The 17,070-nt window shown below is 52.7% G+C and overlaps 4 protein-coding genes across 13 annotated transcripts in view; 2 read left to right on the forward strand and 2 right to left on the reverse strand.

Annotated features, from left to right (window-relative positions):
- The window catches only part of TESK2 (testis associated actin remodelling kinase 2), a 104,805-nt gene extending 101,604 nt beyond the window's left edge, over positions 1–3,201 (forward strand). For 2 of the 3 annotated variants that reach the window (XM_010982255.3, XM_031465003.2), the window contains 4 exons: positions 31–114; positions 336–422; positions 1,101–1,218; positions 1,528–3,201. In XM_010982255.3, the coding sequence (XP_010980557.1) occupies positions 31–114; positions 336–422; positions 1,101–1,218; positions 1,528–2,252 (1,014 nt within the window). In that variant the 3' untranslated portion in view covers positions 2,253–3,201. The remainder of the gene's footprint in view (positions 1–30; positions 115–335; positions 423–1,100; positions 1,219–1,527) is intronic. The other variant, XM_064493629.1, reaches the window with a different exon arrangement.
- On the reverse strand, positions 3,110–6,734 carry TOE1 (target of EGR1, exonuclease). 2 transcript variants are annotated; one of them, XM_031465016.2, is made up of 8 exons: positions 6,549–6,734; positions 5,661–5,803; positions 5,529–5,569; positions 5,287–5,341; positions 5,003–5,161; positions 4,480–4,739; positions 4,119–4,278; positions 3,110–4,040 (listed from the first exon to the last, which is right to left on the reverse strand). In XM_031465016.2, the coding sequence occupies exons 1-8, from the start codon at positions 6,598–6,600 to the stop codon at positions 3,420–3,422; spliced, it is 1,491 nt and encodes a 496-aa protein (XP_031320876.1). In that variant the 5' UTR covers positions 6,601–6,734; the 3' UTR covers positions 3,110–3,419. The 2 variants fall into 2 exon arrangements, with proteins under 2 accessions (XP_031320876.1, XP_010980558.1); XM_010982256.3 differs by having other exon boundaries at positions 5,287–5,383.
- Positions 6,735–6,746: 12 nt separating this feature from the next.
- MUTYH (mutY DNA glycosylase) lies at positions 6,747–13,857 on the forward strand. 7 transcript variants are annotated; one of them, XM_064493630.1, is made up of 17 exons: positions 6,753–6,878; positions 8,930–9,050; positions 9,930–10,056; positions 10,294–10,445; positions 10,536–10,575; positions 10,698–10,771; positions 10,904–10,945; positions 11,028–11,099; positions 11,178–11,291; positions 11,376–11,473; positions 11,556–11,700; positions 11,785–11,848; positions 12,024–12,215; positions 12,320–12,456; positions 12,542–12,694; positions 12,896–12,937; positions 13,664–13,857. In XM_064493630.1, the coding sequence occupies exons 3-17, from the start codon at positions 9,936–9,938 to the stop codon at positions 13,772–13,774; spliced, it is 1,557 nt and encodes a 518-aa protein (XP_064349700.1). In that variant the 5' UTR covers positions 6,753–6,878; positions 8,930–9,050; positions 9,930–9,935; the 3' UTR covers positions 13,775–13,857. The 7 variants fall into 7 exon arrangements, with proteins under 7 accessions (XP_031320864.2, XP_031320870.2, XP_064349700.1 ...); XM_064493631.1 differs by having other exon boundaries at positions 10,297–10,445; XM_031465005.2 differs by having other exon boundaries at positions 11,028–11,291.
- Positions 13,858–14,288: 431 nt separating this feature from the next.
- On the reverse strand, positions 14,289–16,007 carry HPDL (4-hydroxyphenylpyruvate dioxygenase like). The gene has a single exon (XM_031465017.2). The coding sequence runs from the start codon at positions 15,702–15,704 to the stop codon at positions 14,589–14,591; it is 1,116 nt and encodes a 371-aa protein (XP_031320877.1). The 5' UTR covers positions 15,705–16,007; the 3' UTR covers positions 14,289–14,588.
- Positions 16,008–17,070: the final 1,063 nt, after the last annotated feature.

Here is a 17,070-nt window from a genome sequence, read left to right on the forward strand (position 1 = left end):
GTGGGAAACTGAGATCTCACTACCCACCAGGCGGATGTGTTCTCTTATGGTATCATCCTCTGTGAGATCATCGCTCGCATCCAGGCTGATCCAGACTATCTTCCTCGAACAGAGGTAAGCCTCAGGCATGGGGATTAGTGCCACTGGGATGGGGCTGCTTTTGAGGCCATGGAATTGTTTTGTTTTGGGGGTAGAGCTGCTGGAATTTAGTCTGTATGTTTACTTCTTTGAGGGCAGTTCCCCACCTCCTCTTCTGAGCAGGCCAGGATGGGCAGAGGGATTAATGACCTGTCTACCCATGTCCCCTCCTCCCTCCCTTCCATACCCATCTACAGAACTTCGGGCTGGACTATGACGCTTTCCAGCACATGGTGGGAGACTGTCCCCCCGACTTTCTGCAGCTCACCTTCAACTGCTGTAATGTGAGTGTCTTTTTCCTCCTGGCTTTGGTTGGGGCTGGCTGAACCCTTTTCACCTGGTTAGGACTGTAGGGAGAGGCTGCTAATTAGCCTCACAGGATCTCTTTTTCACTGATGAATGACAGTGCCCACATTCCCTCCTCTGGGCCTGCCAGACTTTGGTCCAGAAGTCTGGCCAAGGAAAGGAAAACTGCTTTGTATTGTCCAGTCCTCAGCTTGTAGTGTAGACCTACCACCCTTTACCTTGGATATTGATGGAGCTCTGGTCACGTTTTAGTTGGACTGTGGGTCCAGCTGGTCCAAGGCCCATGAGAAAGGCTCTTGTTAGTTTTCATTCTATATAGCTCTGGGGCTGGACCTACCTGTTATGCCCAAGGGGTAGCTGGGCCTTATCCCGGTGCTTCAGAAACATGTTAGCAGCACTCAAGAAATAGAACCACCAACGTGAACATACACTTTGGAGGGTTCTGTACTCAACAAGGTGAGAAGACATACAGAAAGGCTACCGAGATGGGGGAGGGTATTAGACAATAGCTGGGAATCACTCGTATGGTCTGGGGCCTTCAGAAAAGACCTTAGATGCACACCTGAATCTTAAAAGATGCCAGAAACAGACTCAAATGCCATCCTTGGCATGGAGAATAGGAGCGCAGGGCTAATGGCTGGTGTGGATGACTACAGATGGACCCCAAACTGCGCCCATCCTTTGTGGAGATTGGGAAGACCTTGGAGAAAATTTTGAGCCGCCTACAGGAGGAGGAGATGGAGAGGGACAGGAAGCTGCAGCCTGCAGCCAAGGGTAAGAGATTAGACCAGAGTGTCCAACCTGACCCCAACAGGAGGATATTAGGATGGGGGGCCTTCCCTTTTAGGGCTGTGATTGCCAGATCCCATGTCCAGAAGAAAGGCAGAGGAGCACGGGATCATGGAAAAAGTCCTGGAGCTGTGAGCTGGCAATACTGCCTCCCTTCTGAGTCTGTTTTCTCATTGGTGAAATGGGGACATTACCTACTTTGCTTTCCCAGGTGGTAACACTTTGTAGTATGAAGTGCTGCTCTGTTTGTTATGACTGGTGAGACTGACCCTGATCTGACTCATTATTCTTTAGGACTCTTGGAGAAAGGACCTGGGGTGAAGCGACTAAGCTTATGGGATGACAAGATCCCTCCCAAGTCCCCACGCCCAAGACGTACTATCTGGCTGTCTCGAAGCCAGTCAGATATCTTCTCCAGTAAGCCCCCACGTACAGTGAACGTCTTGGACCCCTACTACCGGCCACAACGAGGTGGTGCTGCCCGCGCCCCCAAAATTAACCCTTTCAGTGCTCGCCAGGACCTCAAAGGTGGCAAGATCAAGTTCTTTGACCTTCCCAGCAAGTCTGTCATCTCCTTGGTATTTGACCTGGATGCACCAGGGCCTGGAACTATGCCCATGGCTGACTGGCAGGAGCCCCTGGCCCCACTTGCTCGCCGGTGGCGTTCTTTGCCTAGTTCACCAGAGTTCTTGCATCAAGAGGCTTGTCCCTTTGTGGGTCGAGAAGAATCACTATCTGATGGGCCCCTACCACGCCTCAGTAGTCACAAGTACAGAGTAAGAGAGATCCCACCATTCCGAGCATCTGCCATACCAGCTGCTCCAGCTCATGAGGCCATGGACTGCTCCAGTCCCCAGGAAGAAAACGGTTTTGGGCCCAGGCCTCAGGGGGCCAGTCCATGCCTTGCGGGTGCCCCTGAGGAGATGGAGATAGAAGAAGGCAGGCCAAGAGACTTGGCTCCAATACCCTTCTCTGTCTCAGGCATAGGCCTGAAAACCCAGGGAGAGCAGGATGGGTGAGGGGAGTTTATCCCCACCTCATCTTGGGGAAGGACCTTCGGCTGAAGCCACAGGGTCCCTTTGGTGCAGTCTTGACTCTTCCCTGGAGCCCACAGAGCAGGTAGGCTCATCCAAGCCAGGCTCAACTTTGGGGCTCCCAGCGCCCAATGGCTGTGTATGAGAGGTGCGGCAGCAGTGAGAGGCCTTTCTGGTTAGGGTCAACAGCTGATACCAAGCCTCTGAAATCCAGCAAGGAACCCTGGCCCCCACCATATCCCTCAGTGCACTTCCCCAGACAGGACCAGAGGACTCCTAGTTCTAGTGTGAGCTGGCAGGCAGCTATTACCCTAGGTTCTTCACCTACCCAAGTCTGTCTCTTGCCCTTTCCTGGGGCATATAAGCTAATGGTTGGAACCTGGAGCTGACCAGCAGACCATAAAGGCCATGACTGTTTCTCAGACCTGAAGACTGGGGTGCTTCTTGCCAGAATGTCTAAGACACTTGAATAATTGCTGTTTGCACTTACTGCACGGTCAGACCACGTCACTACATTTCTATGCAAGGGGAGGGCAAGGCAGAGTGGTGGTCATGGCTCTCAGCTAACCTATTCAAAGATCTTTTCCAGTTGATTAATCTATTTTCATATTTATGAAGGAGTCTTAATGTTCTGCCCTGTAAGACTTTCAACCTTGTGGTTGGGAGTAGGGTTGGTTTTGTAGGCCCTAGGGCCTGCTCTATGTGTTGTCAATATGTGATACACCCAATTGGTTAAATGGTTTATACATGGACTGGTTTCTTCCCTTTCTGCTACTGCCAGAGCGATGGGAACAGTCTGTCCTTATAGAGCCGCAATAAGAAATAACCAAAGATGAAGCTGGTCACATATTTTCATATCTTGTTTCTGTTGATTTTTTTGTAAAACTTTCCCAGGACACTTTGAGATTTAAAAATAAAGTTGGTGTTACAGGTGCTGGTCAGCTGCCTTCTTGATTGTACCCTCGTTCCTCAGCCTCTGGGGTAAAGGCAGAGGTCCAGGAGAGATGCAGCAGGATCTCTGCCAGGACCTCTCCCCAACCCACCACCACTCTAGTAGTTGGGAGTAGGACCCTCACAGGCTAGAGGGATCCAGACCCCTCTGTTCCACGCTTAGCTTCTCTTCCTGGGCCCTGAGTGCTAGTAGAAGTCGAGTCAGCTGCTGCCCCAAGCCAGCTTCATCTTCTGGTTGTGGGCTTTGGAAGAACGGGAGAACTGGCTCTTAGCCACGGTGAGGGGTACAGCTTTGCCACTCAGGTATACCTTGTTGTGGCATTCAGGTAGCCACGGTCCAGAGCTACAGGGCTGGAGTCCTTGGCTCACTCCCACGTAGGCCATCACATAACCTGTCATAAAGGCATCAAAACCAGCCCGATGCAATCCATCCCCAGGCATTGGGGTAGGACTGGCTTGACTCTCTGGTGCTTCTGAGGTGGGCATGTCAGCTGTTTCAGGCTTTGTTTCTTTAGGCTCTGTCTCCAAGTCATTTTTGTGACCTGGCTCAGGGCCAGGCTGGTTCCCAGTCTCATCCTCAGCTACCTCCTGCTCAGTTACCTCAGGTTTGAGGCCATCCCCACAGACCTGCTTGGTGGGAGGACCATCCTCAGCTTCCCCAGAGGTCTGTTTCCCATGCAGGCCCAATGAAGCCCTCCGCCGTTTTTCCCTACGTCGTCGCCGTCGCCTTTTGTCCTCCACCACAGCCTCATCAGTGTCTATGATAAGGTCAATATCATGGGACCGAGGACACTGTGGTCCCAGGGGGCACCAGCCATAGGCCTAGAGGTAGGAAAAAGCTTAGAGACGGGTTCCAGGCATCAAACCTCCCTCCCCTAGGAAATGTCCTGGTGCTCTCACCGAGAAGTTATCACAGATGCTGGTGGAGTGGGGACGGTAGGTTGCAGGGGGCATGCAGCAGCGGTAGTCAATATGGGTCCTCATGCTGGGAGGATAGCTGCAGAACTCCAGGGTAAGGTGTGGGTTGCCAGCTGCCCGCTGCTTCCCATTTTCCCGCTCACTGCAACAGCACAAGAGAGTATTGATCCACTAGGATATAAGTTCCATGAGAGCAGGGTAAAAATTTTGTCTGTTTTGTTGACTGCTGAATCCTCAGCGCCTAAAACTGTGCCTGGCACATGGTAGGCACTCGATAAGTACCTTAAGTGAATGAGATAGGCTTATACCAGGTCCCACCCTGTTCCCTCAACCAGTCCCTCACCATTTCCGGAAGGCATATTCTAGGTAGGAGGCCACAAAGCGGGCATGAAACTCAGCAGCATATTTGGTGTCATAAATGCCAGCAGGGAACATTTCACACAGGTCAGCAGTGAAGGTTCCCAAGCTCTCAGGCAGGTGTGCATAGAAGTTCTGGTACAGGAACACCAAGTCTATAAGACCATTGTGCAGTACCAGGGGCCGGCGGGCCCGAATTAGCTCCAGGAACAGCGTCCTCACTGACTGGCTCTGGCTCTCATCACCCTGGGCAGAAAGAAAGGAGTCACGGGGAAGAACAGAATCCTCTAGGGAGCCTCTTTTGCAGAACACTTATCCCAGGCTGTCTCACCTGCCACCTCCCTTGCCACCTAATCCAATGCCATTCACCAGTGTATCAATCTTATTTCCCCAGCTCTGTTATGAGTGATTCCCCATACTCCCTATGAAGCAGATCCTCCCCATGCACCCAGCCTAGAGTAGTAAGAAATGAAGTCACACAAGGGGCAATCTCAAGGCTGGAGGCCTACCTTGTCATTGCCCTTGTGGTAGGGGATACCCTGGGAGTACTGCTGGTTGAAGTTGAAGCCATGCTGTACCAGGAACTGCACAGACTTTGGTTCTATGACATACTCTTCCATGCACAGCAGGGTCAGATTGAACACCTGGGCCAGGTATGAGTGGTCACCCTGGGAGAGAAAGAAGTTCTGCTAAATCAAGCTTTGGGAGAAAAAAACCTCGCAGCTGATGTCCCCTAGGATTTCAACCCACCTGCCCCAGCCATAGACCTGGGATGGAGGTGATCAGCCCATACCTTGTCTGGCTGCTGCTTGAAGCAGGCGAGGCCCAGGGAGAGGATAGAACGGGTCCTGGCAGCATGACACACGGCCTTGTAACGTTCCTCGATGCACCTTGGGGTTGGGTTTGGGGGTGGCTGTGGCTGGGAGTTAGCCTCATAAATGACCCAAACCACCCAGGACTGTGACCTCCACTCCAGGGTTGAGGTCTGCCCCTCCTGCCAAGGCTAGGACTAAAGAGAACAAGGCTTATACTTACTGATTCAGCAAACTCTTCCTGTCCCCAAGCCCACTCAGTTCCTATGTGTCAGTAAAGGGAGAGCTGTGTTAGGTCCGTAGCACCCACCAGTCCTTTCACAACCACCTGCTCTCCCCATTCTCCAACTCTCACCGTGTCCACAGCCACAAAGCTAGCCGTCTTTATGGCCAGCAGGAGAGATGGCCACATCTCCTTGAAGTTGTCACTTTGCACATCCACCACGGGAACCTGGACTACTAGCTCCTCCCCAGATTTTGTGCTTTGGCTGACACCACCTGGGGGTAAAGGAGGGTGAAGGTGTTAATGCTCAGGCAAAAGCCCAAAGGAACAGATACCAAGCTAGGCCATGGCTGGGGGCAGGGGCAGTTTCCCTTAAGGCAAGATAAGGCAGTTTTCCCCTCAAGCCTTTGTATGACATATGCTCTATACATAGGCCTTGGAGTAAACAGTGCCCTGAATTTGGGGAGAGAAAGCCTGAGTCTTCCAGTGGCTCATGTGAGACTGGGAAAACTTCCCACCTCAGCATCAAAACCTGTAAAAGAGTAGGACTGGACTAGATGATATGTGAGCCTTTCCCCCACATCCTGCAGGAAATACTTTGCAAGACCTGAGGACTTCATTTCGTTTAATATCCCACAAGGCTCTATACTACCGTTCCCATGGTGCCTCACAGCCACCAACGGCAGTAGCCAGTATGCCCTGGAGCCTGATAAGTAACGTCCCAATCCGTCCCACTTCTGTGGACCACAACTCCCATCCCGCCCCACTTAACAGAGCCATGAGCTCCAGACTACATCTCCCGACACGCCCCCACCTGCCCTGACTATGCGCCCAACACTCCAGGCTTTTGTAGCCCAAGCCGCGGTGCACACCGGGACTTGTAGTTTCCTCATGGGTGGTTCAGCGGGAAGGAGCTAGTCCTCTGAATCTTGAGGTCGGTTTCTTAGAACCATAAGCCCGAGGCCCTCCCGTCCCCCAGAGCGCGCAGGCTTTTAAAGCGGCCCCGGAGAAGCCACTCACCGTCAGAGACGGCTGGAGCTGAGGCTGCGCCATCGTCACCGTCGGCGGCCATGACACCGCGGGTCCCTCGCCTGTAGAGTCAGTGGGTACGCGGGACTTCCGCTTCGTCTCCTGGCTCGGCTCCAGCAGCCGGGATGGGGCGGGGCCTCGCCCCCAGAGTCGCCCACGGGTCGGACTTCCGTTCAGTCCTCCGGGTTCTGGCGCGGAGGAGCCGGCCTGTCGCGCGCTGGAAGCCTATTGGCTGGCGCGGCCCAGCTCGCCTCCCGGATTGGCCGGAGCCACGCCTCCTGGAGTGCGTTGGCAAGCAGTGCGCGGGAGACAACGTAGGAGGTAATCCCTTCCCCGTGGACGACTCGGCGGGAACGTGGGCCTTCGCGGCATGCCGTCTTTATCCACTGGGCTTCAGGGTGGCGGGGTGGGGGTCCCCAAAGGAGGTGGTGCTGCTTGAGCTAAGCTTAAAGCACGCATAAGAGTTATGCAAAGACGGGGAGTGTTGGGGGAAAAAGGGTATTTTGGGAATGGGCAAGTTCCTGGGCAGGGGGAGGAGAGGGTGGGGAGCCGACTGCGTTCCAGGAGGTAAAAGTAACGGGGACCAGGACGAGGCTGCGGAGGGTGAGAACGACCGACTAGCAGGGAAACTTGAAATAATCCATGCACGTAATTATAAGGACTTGAATTAAAGCTCTGGCAGTAGGGACGGCGAGGAAGGGAAGGATTGTAAGCAACTAAGATACAGTTGACTTAGAAGGTGATTGGACATGATTCCTACTACCGTGAGAGTTGTCCCCACTGGAGCCCAGTCCTTTCCCAAGGACTCCGGTTCCTATAAAGGATTCTCAACCCTTTCTCTTTGGTTATTCGCAGTTTCTAGTTCATCTTCAACCTTTCTCTCTCTACTGAGTCTTTTCATCATTACTCAGAATTGTTTGGATTTCTCCCGTCTTGGAAAACCTTTTACTATTCCCAAACAGGTGTTTGTTATATACAGTTTACCGGGCACTGTGCTTAGCTCTGGGGACACAACAGTCAACAAAAAACACCCAGTCTTGCTTTCATGGAGTTTTACAGTTAATTGGGGGAAACACACTGATCAAAGAATCACTAATAAGTGTGAAATTAACAATTGATAGAAGAGCAACAATGGAGAATTCCACAAGAGGGTAAGACTAGGGGTGGAGAAGTCAAGACCTGAAGAATGAGTAGATGTTAGGTAAAGCATAGGAGAAGAGCTGTTCAAGCAGAAAGAATGTACTGGGGGAGGCCTCAAGGTGGACAGACACTTGGGGGATTGAAGCAACTATTTAAGGCAAACACGACCATAGTGTGCAAGAGGATGAGGCAGATGGGGCAGGTTGGAGCCTATGAAACTATGTTAAGATGATGAGTCTCTAAGAGCAATGGGTATAATAGTCAAGGTCCTCCAGTAACCTACAATGTACTTTGTAATCCTATATCCCCACTTTTTTTTTTTTTTACCTCTGACCTCATCTACTACTCACCCCTTCCTTATTCCATTCTAACCACACTGGCTTCCTCATTGTTCTACAAACACAGCAGGCACCCTCCTTAAGGCCTTTGCACTAGGTGCTTCTTAGGATGCCTTTCCCACAGGTATCCATCCACATGGCTAATTCCTTCAACTGCTTCAAGTCATCCGTCAAATATCACTTGAATAAGATTCACCTTGACCTCGTTCTGTAAAATTGCAACATTCTACCACCTCCACCCACTCCTTATCCCCTTCACTGCTCTGTTTCCTCTTTATGCTTGCTAGTATTTATCACCTAACATCCTGTATAATTTACTGATTATGTGCCTTGTTTATTGTCTGCCTCATTAGAATTTATATTCTATGCTAAGTGGGTGGGTGCCTTTGATGTTTTACTTATTGAAGTATTCCAGGTACCTAAAACTGCTTGACACATAGTAGGCCCTCCATAAATATTTGTTCAATGAGTTAATGGGAAGCTATTGAAGGGTTTTTATTTTTTAATTTTTTGAGGGGGAGATAATTAGGTTTATTTTTTTGGAGGAGGTACTGGGGATTGAACCCAGGACCTCATGCATGCATTCTACCACTTGAGCTGAACCCTCCCCCAACTATTGAAGGCTTTAAGTAAGAAAGTGACATGATCATGTCTTAGAAGATCATGTCTTAGCTTTACTTTTTGGAGAATGAATTGCAGAAGTCGGCATGTTTGGTGAAGGAAGTTTGGCTATGAAGGGGAGGAGGATGGGTCTTGTGGAAGGGATTGGAGGAGCACGACCTGAGGCTTATACAACTTAGGAGGCGGGAACTTTCCTCCATGTAATAGGGGAACGGAGAAGGAGAGTGCAGATGAAGGTGAGCTTGTACATTCTTTTTTTTTCTCTCTCTAAAGGAGGAAGCAAGTTCTTTTGATGAAAATGAGGTGATGAATTGAACTGTTTGAGGAGAAAATTTGAACCAGAGGCTCTACAGGAACTGTAGTGCAGCCAAGTGCAAGAGTGCAGGCTCTGCAGGTAGACTTTTTGGGTTTGAATTGAAAATTGCTTAATCACAAGCCTCAGTTTCCTCGGAACTAAAATGACAGTAATCTGTCAGGAGATTGAGTGAGAAATCTGGTAAGGCACTTAGTTTAGGGTCTGGCATGTCGTAAGCACTCACTAACTGTTAGGTACTTATAGCTATTAGTTTAAAGGCAGCCAGAACAGTAAGGGAGCAGTGAAGATCAACCAGATGTGTTTTCTCATTACTAATGGATAGCCAGCTATGATTTACTAAATCAGGAGAAGATTAGGAATAAACAGCTCATCTCTCTTCCCCCCCGACTTGCCATCTGCTCTCAGGCAAATCTTTTCCCCTCTCTGATCCTTGGTTTCTCTTTTTTTTTCTTTGCATTTTATTTTTTTAAATCACCATCACAGAGGTTTCTCCTTTCTATAGAATGAAGGTTTGGACTACATGTTTCGGTGTAAACGTGCTACAAGTCTAAACAGATAAACCTCCTACCCACACTTCTGTTCCCAGACACACTCTAAAGGACCCCTGTCCACACATAGAGTCACAATTAGCACCAGGGATACACAGGTGCTCCCACACAGGAGTCTTTGGTCCTTGACCCAGGCAAGCCCTGGCCTCTTATATTGTGTATTGTATATGCCTTCAGGATTGTATTAATGCTGGTCCCTCTGAGGCCACTTGCAGATGCTCAGCCTTGCTGGTCATACCTCAGTGCCACAGCCAGGCAAGAGCAAACCCATGAGCATCTGAAGAGTGCTTGAGAAAAGCTAGACACTATGTATGAGTGGTGTGGGGAGGGAGGTGGCTTTACCCCCTGCAGCACCCCAAGTTTCAGCCTCACTGTAACCGACTACTTTGGCTGGGCCTTTGTTTTCTAGCTGATCATGAAGAAGCCACGAGCAGCTGCAGGAAGTCGAAGTCGTCACAGGAAGCAGTCATCCAGCCAGGAGGGAAGGGAGAAACGTGCCCTCAGCAGCAGCCAGGCCAAGCCCTCCGGCCCTGATGGTGAGGAGTTCAGTCCTAGTCAGAGACTCAGGGGCTGGTCTCTTGGCCACGAAAGGGGACAGGTTCAGGCTGGGAAGGGAGCATGGTATGCATCAAGGCATTAAAGTCCCAAGCTCAAGCAAGGGGTTGGGGGTCTAGGAAGCTTTAAGTGGAACAGACTGAAACCAGGCTGCAATGCCCCAGGTCCCTGGTGCACAGCTTGTGCAGGGATGATCCCTGAGTTTACTGTGGCTCTAGCAGGCCTGGCCAGGCGGCAGGAGGAGGTGGTATTGCAGGCCTCTGTCTCCCCGTACCATCTATTCAGAGACACAGCTGAGGTCACAGTCCTCCGGAAGAACCTGCTTAGCTGGTATGACCTAGAGAAGCGGGACCTACCGTGGAGAAGGCAGGTTGGTGGACGAGGGACAGGGACGGTGGGGTAAGGGAGGCTGATGCCAAGCTCCTCCACACTAACCACCCATCTGGGATTGCACTGGCAGGCAGAGGGTGAGATGGACCTGGACAGGCGGGCATACGCTGGTGAGTACATCTCCTGAGAGCAGGGCTGCTTTGCCTGGACACCCTCAGATCTGGGGTCTAGGGGCTGTGTGCTAGGAGCAGGGCAGGTCAGCAGTGTCCTGATGCCAACCCCTCTTCCCCAGTGTGGGTCTCAGAGGTGATGCTGCAGCAGACCCAGGTTGCCACGGTGATCAACTATTATACCCGATGGATGCAGGTGACTTTAGGGAATGAGTGGGAGAGTCATGGTCCAGACCCCACATGACTCCTGTGGGGTGGGGATGAAGAAGGCTTCCTCTGCCTCCTTCACCTTTGACCTCATTTCTTTTTGCCTACCTTCGGGCTGTAGAAGTGGCCAACACTGCAGGACCTGGCCAGTGCTTCCCTGGAGGTGAGAGCCATCCGAGGGTAGGAGGAATGGGGACTACTGAGGACTGACCTTTGATCCCTCTGACCTCTGACCCCATCCACAGGAGGTAAACCAGCTCTGGGCTGGTCTGGGCTATTACTCTCGAGGCCGGCGGCTACAGGAGGGAGCCCGGAAGGTAAGGGGTGTCAAGGTGCATACGGGAGCCCTAAGGCCTTGGGTGTCTCATAACCTTGAGCCTTCCCATCCCAATCAGGTGATAGAGGAGCTAGGGGGCCACATGCCACGTACAGCAGAGACCCTGCAGCAGCTCCTGCCTGGTGTGGGGCGGTACACAGCTGGAGCCATTGCTTCCATTGCCTTTGGCCAGGTGAGCCCATAGCCCACCCCACCTTGTGCATGCCCACCTTCCTTCCTCCCACAGCAGGCTGACTCCCAGACTCCTCTGTGCCAGGCAGCTGGTGTGGTGGATGGGAATGTAGTACGGGTGTTATGCCGTGTCCGAGCCATTGGTGCTGATCCCAGCAGCACCCTTGTCTCCCAGCACCTCTGGTAAGTTATTGGGCTGATAAGGGAGATTGGGGAGGGTGTCTCCAAAGGGTCTTTGGCTCACAGCAATGTTCCCTTTTTGTAGGAGCCTAGCCCAGCAGCTGGTGGACCCAGCCCGGCCAGGGGATTTTAACCAAGCAGCCATGGAGCTGGGGGCCACAGTGTGCACCCCACAGCGCCCACGGTGCAGCCAGTGCCCCATGCAGAGCCTGTGCCGGGCACACCAGAGGGTGAGCCATCTGAGGAAGGGGCAGTCAGGGGACCTAGGGAGTGACTCCTTCCCCGTGACATCTTGCCCTGTCTATGCTGCTCAGGTGGAGCGGGAGCAGCTCTTGGCCTCACAGAGCCTGCCAAGCAGTGGAGACGTGGAGGAATGTGGTGAGTGCTAGCCCCAGCCCTTCCCTACACTATTGAGGAGCTGCCTGTGGCAGCCTCATTCCATGTCATCTTACAACCTGAGTAAGATTCTGCGGATCTGGGCCAAGGCCTGCTCCCTGGGCTTGGTACCTAAGCCCACCTGGCCTGAGTGGGGCTCCTGGATCTCTCTTCCCAGCTCCCAACACTGGACAGTGCCAGCTGTGCGCACCTCCCACAGAGCCCTGGGACCAGACCCTGGGAGTGGCCAACTTTCCCAGAAAGGCCAGTCGCAGGCCCCCCAGGGAGGAGTGCTCTGCTACCTGTGTTCTGGAGCAGCCCAGGGCTGTTGGCGGTGCCCGAATTCTGCTGGTGCAGAGGCCCAACTCAGGTACCTGGATCCTGGAAGTACAGGAAGGTGGCCTAAGCAACATGGAAGAAATGAAGGAGTCAGCAGCTAAGGCCTAACCCACACCTGGCTGCCCTCCCTCTCAGGTCTGCTGGCAGGACTGTGGGAGTTCCCGTCTGTGACAGTAGAGCCCTCGCGGCAGCACCAGCCCAAGGCCCTACTACAGGAACTGCAGAGTTGGGTCGGGCCCCTCCCAGCCACCCGCCTCCAGCACCTGGGGCAGGTGAGTGAGCATTGGAAGGGCCAGGAATGGTGGCTTCGGTGGCCATATCCACAGATCTGTTTCAGCCCCTTGATGCTCCCCCCAGGTGGTCCACACCTTTTCTCACATCAAGCTGACATATCAAGTATATGGTCTGACCCTGGAAGAACAGACCCCGGTGACCACCTCACTGCCTGGCGTGCGCTGGCTGACCCGTGAGGAGTTTCACACTGCAGCTGTCTCCACCGCCATGAAAAAGGCACTAACTTTTTGTCTTCGTTGTTCTTTTCTGTGTTTCCTACACGTTCTTAGTGAACCTATTACTATGGAAACAAACAAACAAACAAAAAAGCATGTTTTAAACAAAAGTGCCAGGGCATGAACTTGAGGGCAGAACACAGGGGTCTGGCTCTTTGGAGGAAGATGCCATGCCTGCACTTTCTCCTCCCTTTTTGTCTAGGTGTTCCGAGTGTACGAGGGCCAACAGCCAGGGACCTGCAAGGTGAGTCTCTTGGCCCTCACCCATCCATCTCTCTCCAGGCCCAAATCCCACTCACGTGTTTTCAGTGAGTTAAAGGACACACGTTTGGGTGAACAGTCTCCATGACAGGCTTCAATGGGGCGAGATGAATGGTTCTTGACCTGGAGACCTTACAGTCTGGGTCCATGGTGGGGAGGGGACAAGAGCAAATGATGGAGACAGTAGTGTCACAGTGTGTGAAATGTCTGAACTAGATTTTGTGGGATATGAGGTAGGGAGCTATCAGTTCTATCTGGGAGGCAAGAATCAGTAACAGCTGCTTGTAAGAAGCAACTGGTAACCTGGGTCCTAGAAATGAATCATTTTCTTCCATTTGGAAAAGGAATCTGCAGTAAGGATGTTCTTTCCAGGCCCAAGAGCAGTGTGAGCCAAGGTGGGTCCAATACAGTCAGCAGCACTCAAGGAGCTGGAGTGGTCAGCAGGGCCTGTGCAGGCCAGTCAGGGCCGCGAACATCAGGCCACTGATGCATTTTAGGTGGAGAGAGGAGTCAGATTTGCATCTTAGGAAGACTACTTCAGGCTGCCTTTTAGAGAGTTGATCAAAGAGTTAGGTACTGTAAACAGGGTGGAAGCTTTATAATATTCAGGCTAGAATCTGAGCTAGATCAGTGTTGTAGTGGGGGAATGGTGGAAGGAGAAGATTCTCTGCTGCCCCCTCAGTATCTCTGTCCTTCGGCTTCTGCACAGGGTTCCAGAAGATCCCAGGTGTCTACCCTGTCCAGACAGAAAAAGCTCAGCCCAGGCCAGAAAGTCCTGGATAGTTTCTTTCAGCCCTACACCTCGGCTGGTGCACCCTAGCCTCAGCAGTACAGCTCAGTGATGCTTCTGGAAGCCCCTGCCCCTGAGAAGCCTGTTTAATAAAGTGCTTATTTTTGTAGTCACTTTGGAGACTTTCTACCCTCTGCCCCCTCACCAAAGTCTTGCTTGGTCCTGACTTCCACTGCTGAGCTCCCAGCCACTCCTGGGCAGATGGAGGAGGGAGTGATCTGTCCTTCCCCAACCTCAGGAGAGGGAGAAAGCAGCTGCAAGGAGTCCCTGCCAGTGGCTGACATCCAACAGCCTTCCTCTAGGTCTCTGGTCAGCTCTGATTGGAGCTGTGGCATTGCCCTAGAGCAGGTGGTTGGGCTCAGCCCCTCCCACTGCAGTGGTTGCTCCTTAGTGGGAGAGGAAGCACAAGGGAGGATTTGTCTTACTCCTACCTCAAATACTAAATCATTTATTTAGGGATACATTACATATGCAGTGAAACAAAATAGAAAAGTTATTAATCATAATATTGGGGGTGTGGAGGAGGGAAATGGGATCAGAGGACACAAGAAGGCTTCAAAAGTATTGCTTATGTTCTATTTCCTAGTTGTGTAATTCCTTTATTTACATCTTGCATATATATTATGTGAGAAATGTTTCACAGTTTAAAAAGAAAACCCCACCTCTTTGAACTGCAGTGAGATATTCAACTTTTGGCAGATACTGATAAGATGGAGGCCACACCTGGCCCCTAGGGACAAAACCTTTCATTCCAGGCCTCAGTGGGTGTTTCTCAGTTCCAGCACGCCCTGTGCTGGACTCCCAGAGCTCCAGGACAGGTAGCTTTGCCCAGCTTCAGCCCTTCTCAGGCTTCCTGGCCCCTGGCAGCTTGCTCTTGCACAGACTGCCACAGGGCTCGGATGTTGCCCTGGCCAAAACCTGTGGCCCCTTGCCTCTGAATCAGCTCCAGGAAGAAAGTGTCCTCTGCAAAAAGGGACTTGGTGAAGACCTGAAGCAGAAACTTGCCTCTATCTCCATCTAGCAGGACCCCCTGTCGGGCCAGCAGGCTAGGCTTATGCCCTGCAGCCAGGATCTGCTTCTCCTTGCCTGGTTGCTGGTAGTAGGCCTCTGGAGGAGTCAGGAGCTGACCTCCGGCCCCTGCCACCCCCTCAGTAGCTTCCATGATGTTGGGTGTGTACAGCCCCACGTGTTGTAGTCCAGGTCCGCCATTCCGGGCCAGGAACTGCTCCACCTGGTCTTGTCCTTCGGTGACGCCCAGCAGGGACTCAGCAAGGACAAGGGTGGGGACAAGGTTATTGGTAGGGACCTGCAGAGCAGTGAGCCTCAGCCCCCCGCGCCCGGACCCTGCTGCCACCTCAAGACCCAGCTCCGGATCCTCACCTGGGCTTAGTGGCAGGTGGTGAAAGCCTAGACAGTCGTGGAACCAGCGCATCAGTTTTGGGGAGCTGCTGGGTTTGCAGGCCAGGGTCAGGTGGTCCACGTGGCTGACCCAACCTGGGCCAGGTGCCGAGCTTACAGGCCTAAAGCCAGGCAGGAAGGGCCCGCAGAAGCCGGTGCGCTCCACTAGCGTCAGGCTAAGGTTGCCAGCGGGCGAGCTGACCACGGCGTAGGTGGCGGTGCCCTGTGCATCCCGCACGTTGACGGGGGGCACGGGCACGCTGCAGCCTAGGGCAGCCAGCTCCCGGGCGGCGGCGCCCGCGTCGGCCACATCAAAGCACAAGTTCGTGGCGCCGGGCACCGGATGATGCGGGTCCAGGCCGTACAGCGGCTCCCCCGGACCCCCACCCTCATTCACCAAAAAGACAGTGTCTCTGCTGCGCAGGGCCAGCTGCCGCCAGCCGGCTGCTTCCCGCACCGCCAGGGGCTGAAAGCCGAAAAAGTGCTGCAGATCTCGGGCGAGGGGCAGCCCCGGGGGCACGTGGAAGGCGATGTGGCACAGACGACGGGCGGGCGCGGCCATGGCGGTCCGGGTGGCGACCCCGGCCTGTCCTTCCTCTAGGGTCGCTCACTTATCGTTCGGGACTCCGAGACTCTAAGTCCATGGGTTGTCGTCAGAAGCCGGTAGTCCAATTTTACCAGGAGAGAGGATTCCTTGATCTTTTTCCGGGAGGAGACACAGACCGACCCCTTGGGCCTTGCAGTTACCCCTGCCGCGCCACCCCAAACTAGTGCTGCTTGAGGACCACCGGGTATGAGCTGCCGGTGGTGAGAACCACGCGGAGCCAGTGCTGGGGCGGAGCGGGAGAGAGGGGGCGGGGCCGCGGCTGCCACTCTCCACCCTCCCACCCAATCTGTGTCGCCGGGGACACACGACTGCTCCTTTGGCGTCTGGCTGGGCCACACCCTTGGGCGCTGACCTTCCCATGGCCTTTTGCTAGGCCACACTCTTGGGCACTAAGCCTCCCTTTCCCAGACCCCGGAGATTACAATAGCTCCCTTTACTAGGTTCCAGACACTGAGCTCCCATTTTTGCTCCAACCTCAGAGCAGAGGGAATCAGCCCTAGCTGGGGGAAGAGCTAGAATTCTCCGCCTACAAGCATGGAATTTCTTAGCAATTTCATTTTTTTAGCTTAAAAATTTTGAAGAATTTTGCTTTTAAGTATTAATGTTCCTTTAAAACTTAAAAAAATTTTTTTAATGTTCTAAGTTACAGATTTTCAGTCTTTCCACCAGATGGTCCAGATAAACTGATGTTACAGGAAGATAGGCTGTTTATATAGCTCCTACACTGGTCTCTTCTTCCTCTTGGGAAATCTCTTAGCTGAACCTGTCTCTTCAACCCCACTTTTCCCTTAACATCTTTTACCCCCTTGTCCCAAACAAGATTTGGAGTAAAAAATGGTGGCTCAGGATCTGCACGGGTATCCTCTTTTCACCCTCCCTAGCCTACTGGTATTAACACAAGCCCTCCTCGCTCTTTGCAGCTTCCTGACTGGGTATTGGGCCAGAGGAGCTTTCTTGGGGCATTTCTGCCCTTGCCACCCAGAACTGTGAGATCACTGGATTGAGAAAATTAGGAGTCTTCTGTAACTTGAACTGGTAACTCTTTAAGGGTTTGGAAGGGCATTCCAAGCAGGGGAAATGGCATAAACTAAAGCTCAGGGAGGAATGTGAGCGAAACCCTCAGAGTAGCAATGGAGCATAAGGTTGGGGAGGCAGTTGGGACAGATGCCACGGTCCTAGGCATTGCAAAAGAGATTCCTTTGTTAGGCAGTCTGATGTAATGACTTACTGTTGAGTTTCACTGGCAAGAGGGAGGATGTGATGAGGGGACGGGACTAACAAAAGGAGGTCTGGCTGTATGTTCAGGCCTACAGCCAGGAAG

This window comes from Camelus dromedarius, chromosome 14 (genome assembly GCF_036321535.1).
Source record: "Camelus dromedarius isolate mCamDro1 chromosome 14, mCamDro1.pat, whole genome shotgun sequence".
NCBI classification, from domain to species: domain Eukaryota; kingdom Metazoa; phylum Chordata; class Mammalia; order Artiodactyla; family Camelidae; genus Camelus; species Camelus dromedarius.

Excerpts from the sequence above, each read along its gene's own strand:
- MUTYH (XM_031465004.2), top strand. The coding sequence starts at position 9,936 with ATGAAGAAGCCACGAGCAGCTGCAGGAAGTCGAAGTCGTCACAGGAAG. Across the intron at positions 12,216-12,319 it reads GGTGCAGAGGCCCAACTCAG|GTCTGCTGGCAGGACTGTGG; the intron begins GTACCTGGATCC and ends CCTCCCTCTCAG. Across the intron at positions 12,938-13,663 it reads AACAGCCAGGGACCTGCAAG|GGTTCCAGAAGATCCCAGGT; the intron begins GTGAGTCTCTTG and ends GCTTCTGCACAG.
- TOE1 (XM_010982256.3), bottom strand. The coding sequence starts at position 6,600 with ATGGCCGCCGACGGTGACGATGGCGCAGCCTCAGCTCCAGCCGTCTCT. Across the intron at positions 5,162-5,286 it reads TCAAGCAGCAGCCAGACAAG|GGTGACCACTCATACCTGGC; the intron begins GTATGGGCTGAT and ends TTTCTCTCCCAG. Across the intron at positions 4,279-4,479 it reads GAATATGCCTTCCGGAAATG|TGAGCGGGAAAATGGGAAGC; the intron begins GTGAGGGACTGG and ends GTGCTGTTGCAG.
- HPDL (XM_031465017.2), bottom strand. The coding sequence starts at position 15,704 with ATGGCCGCGCCCGCCCGTCGTCTGTGCCACATCGCCTTCCACGTGCCC.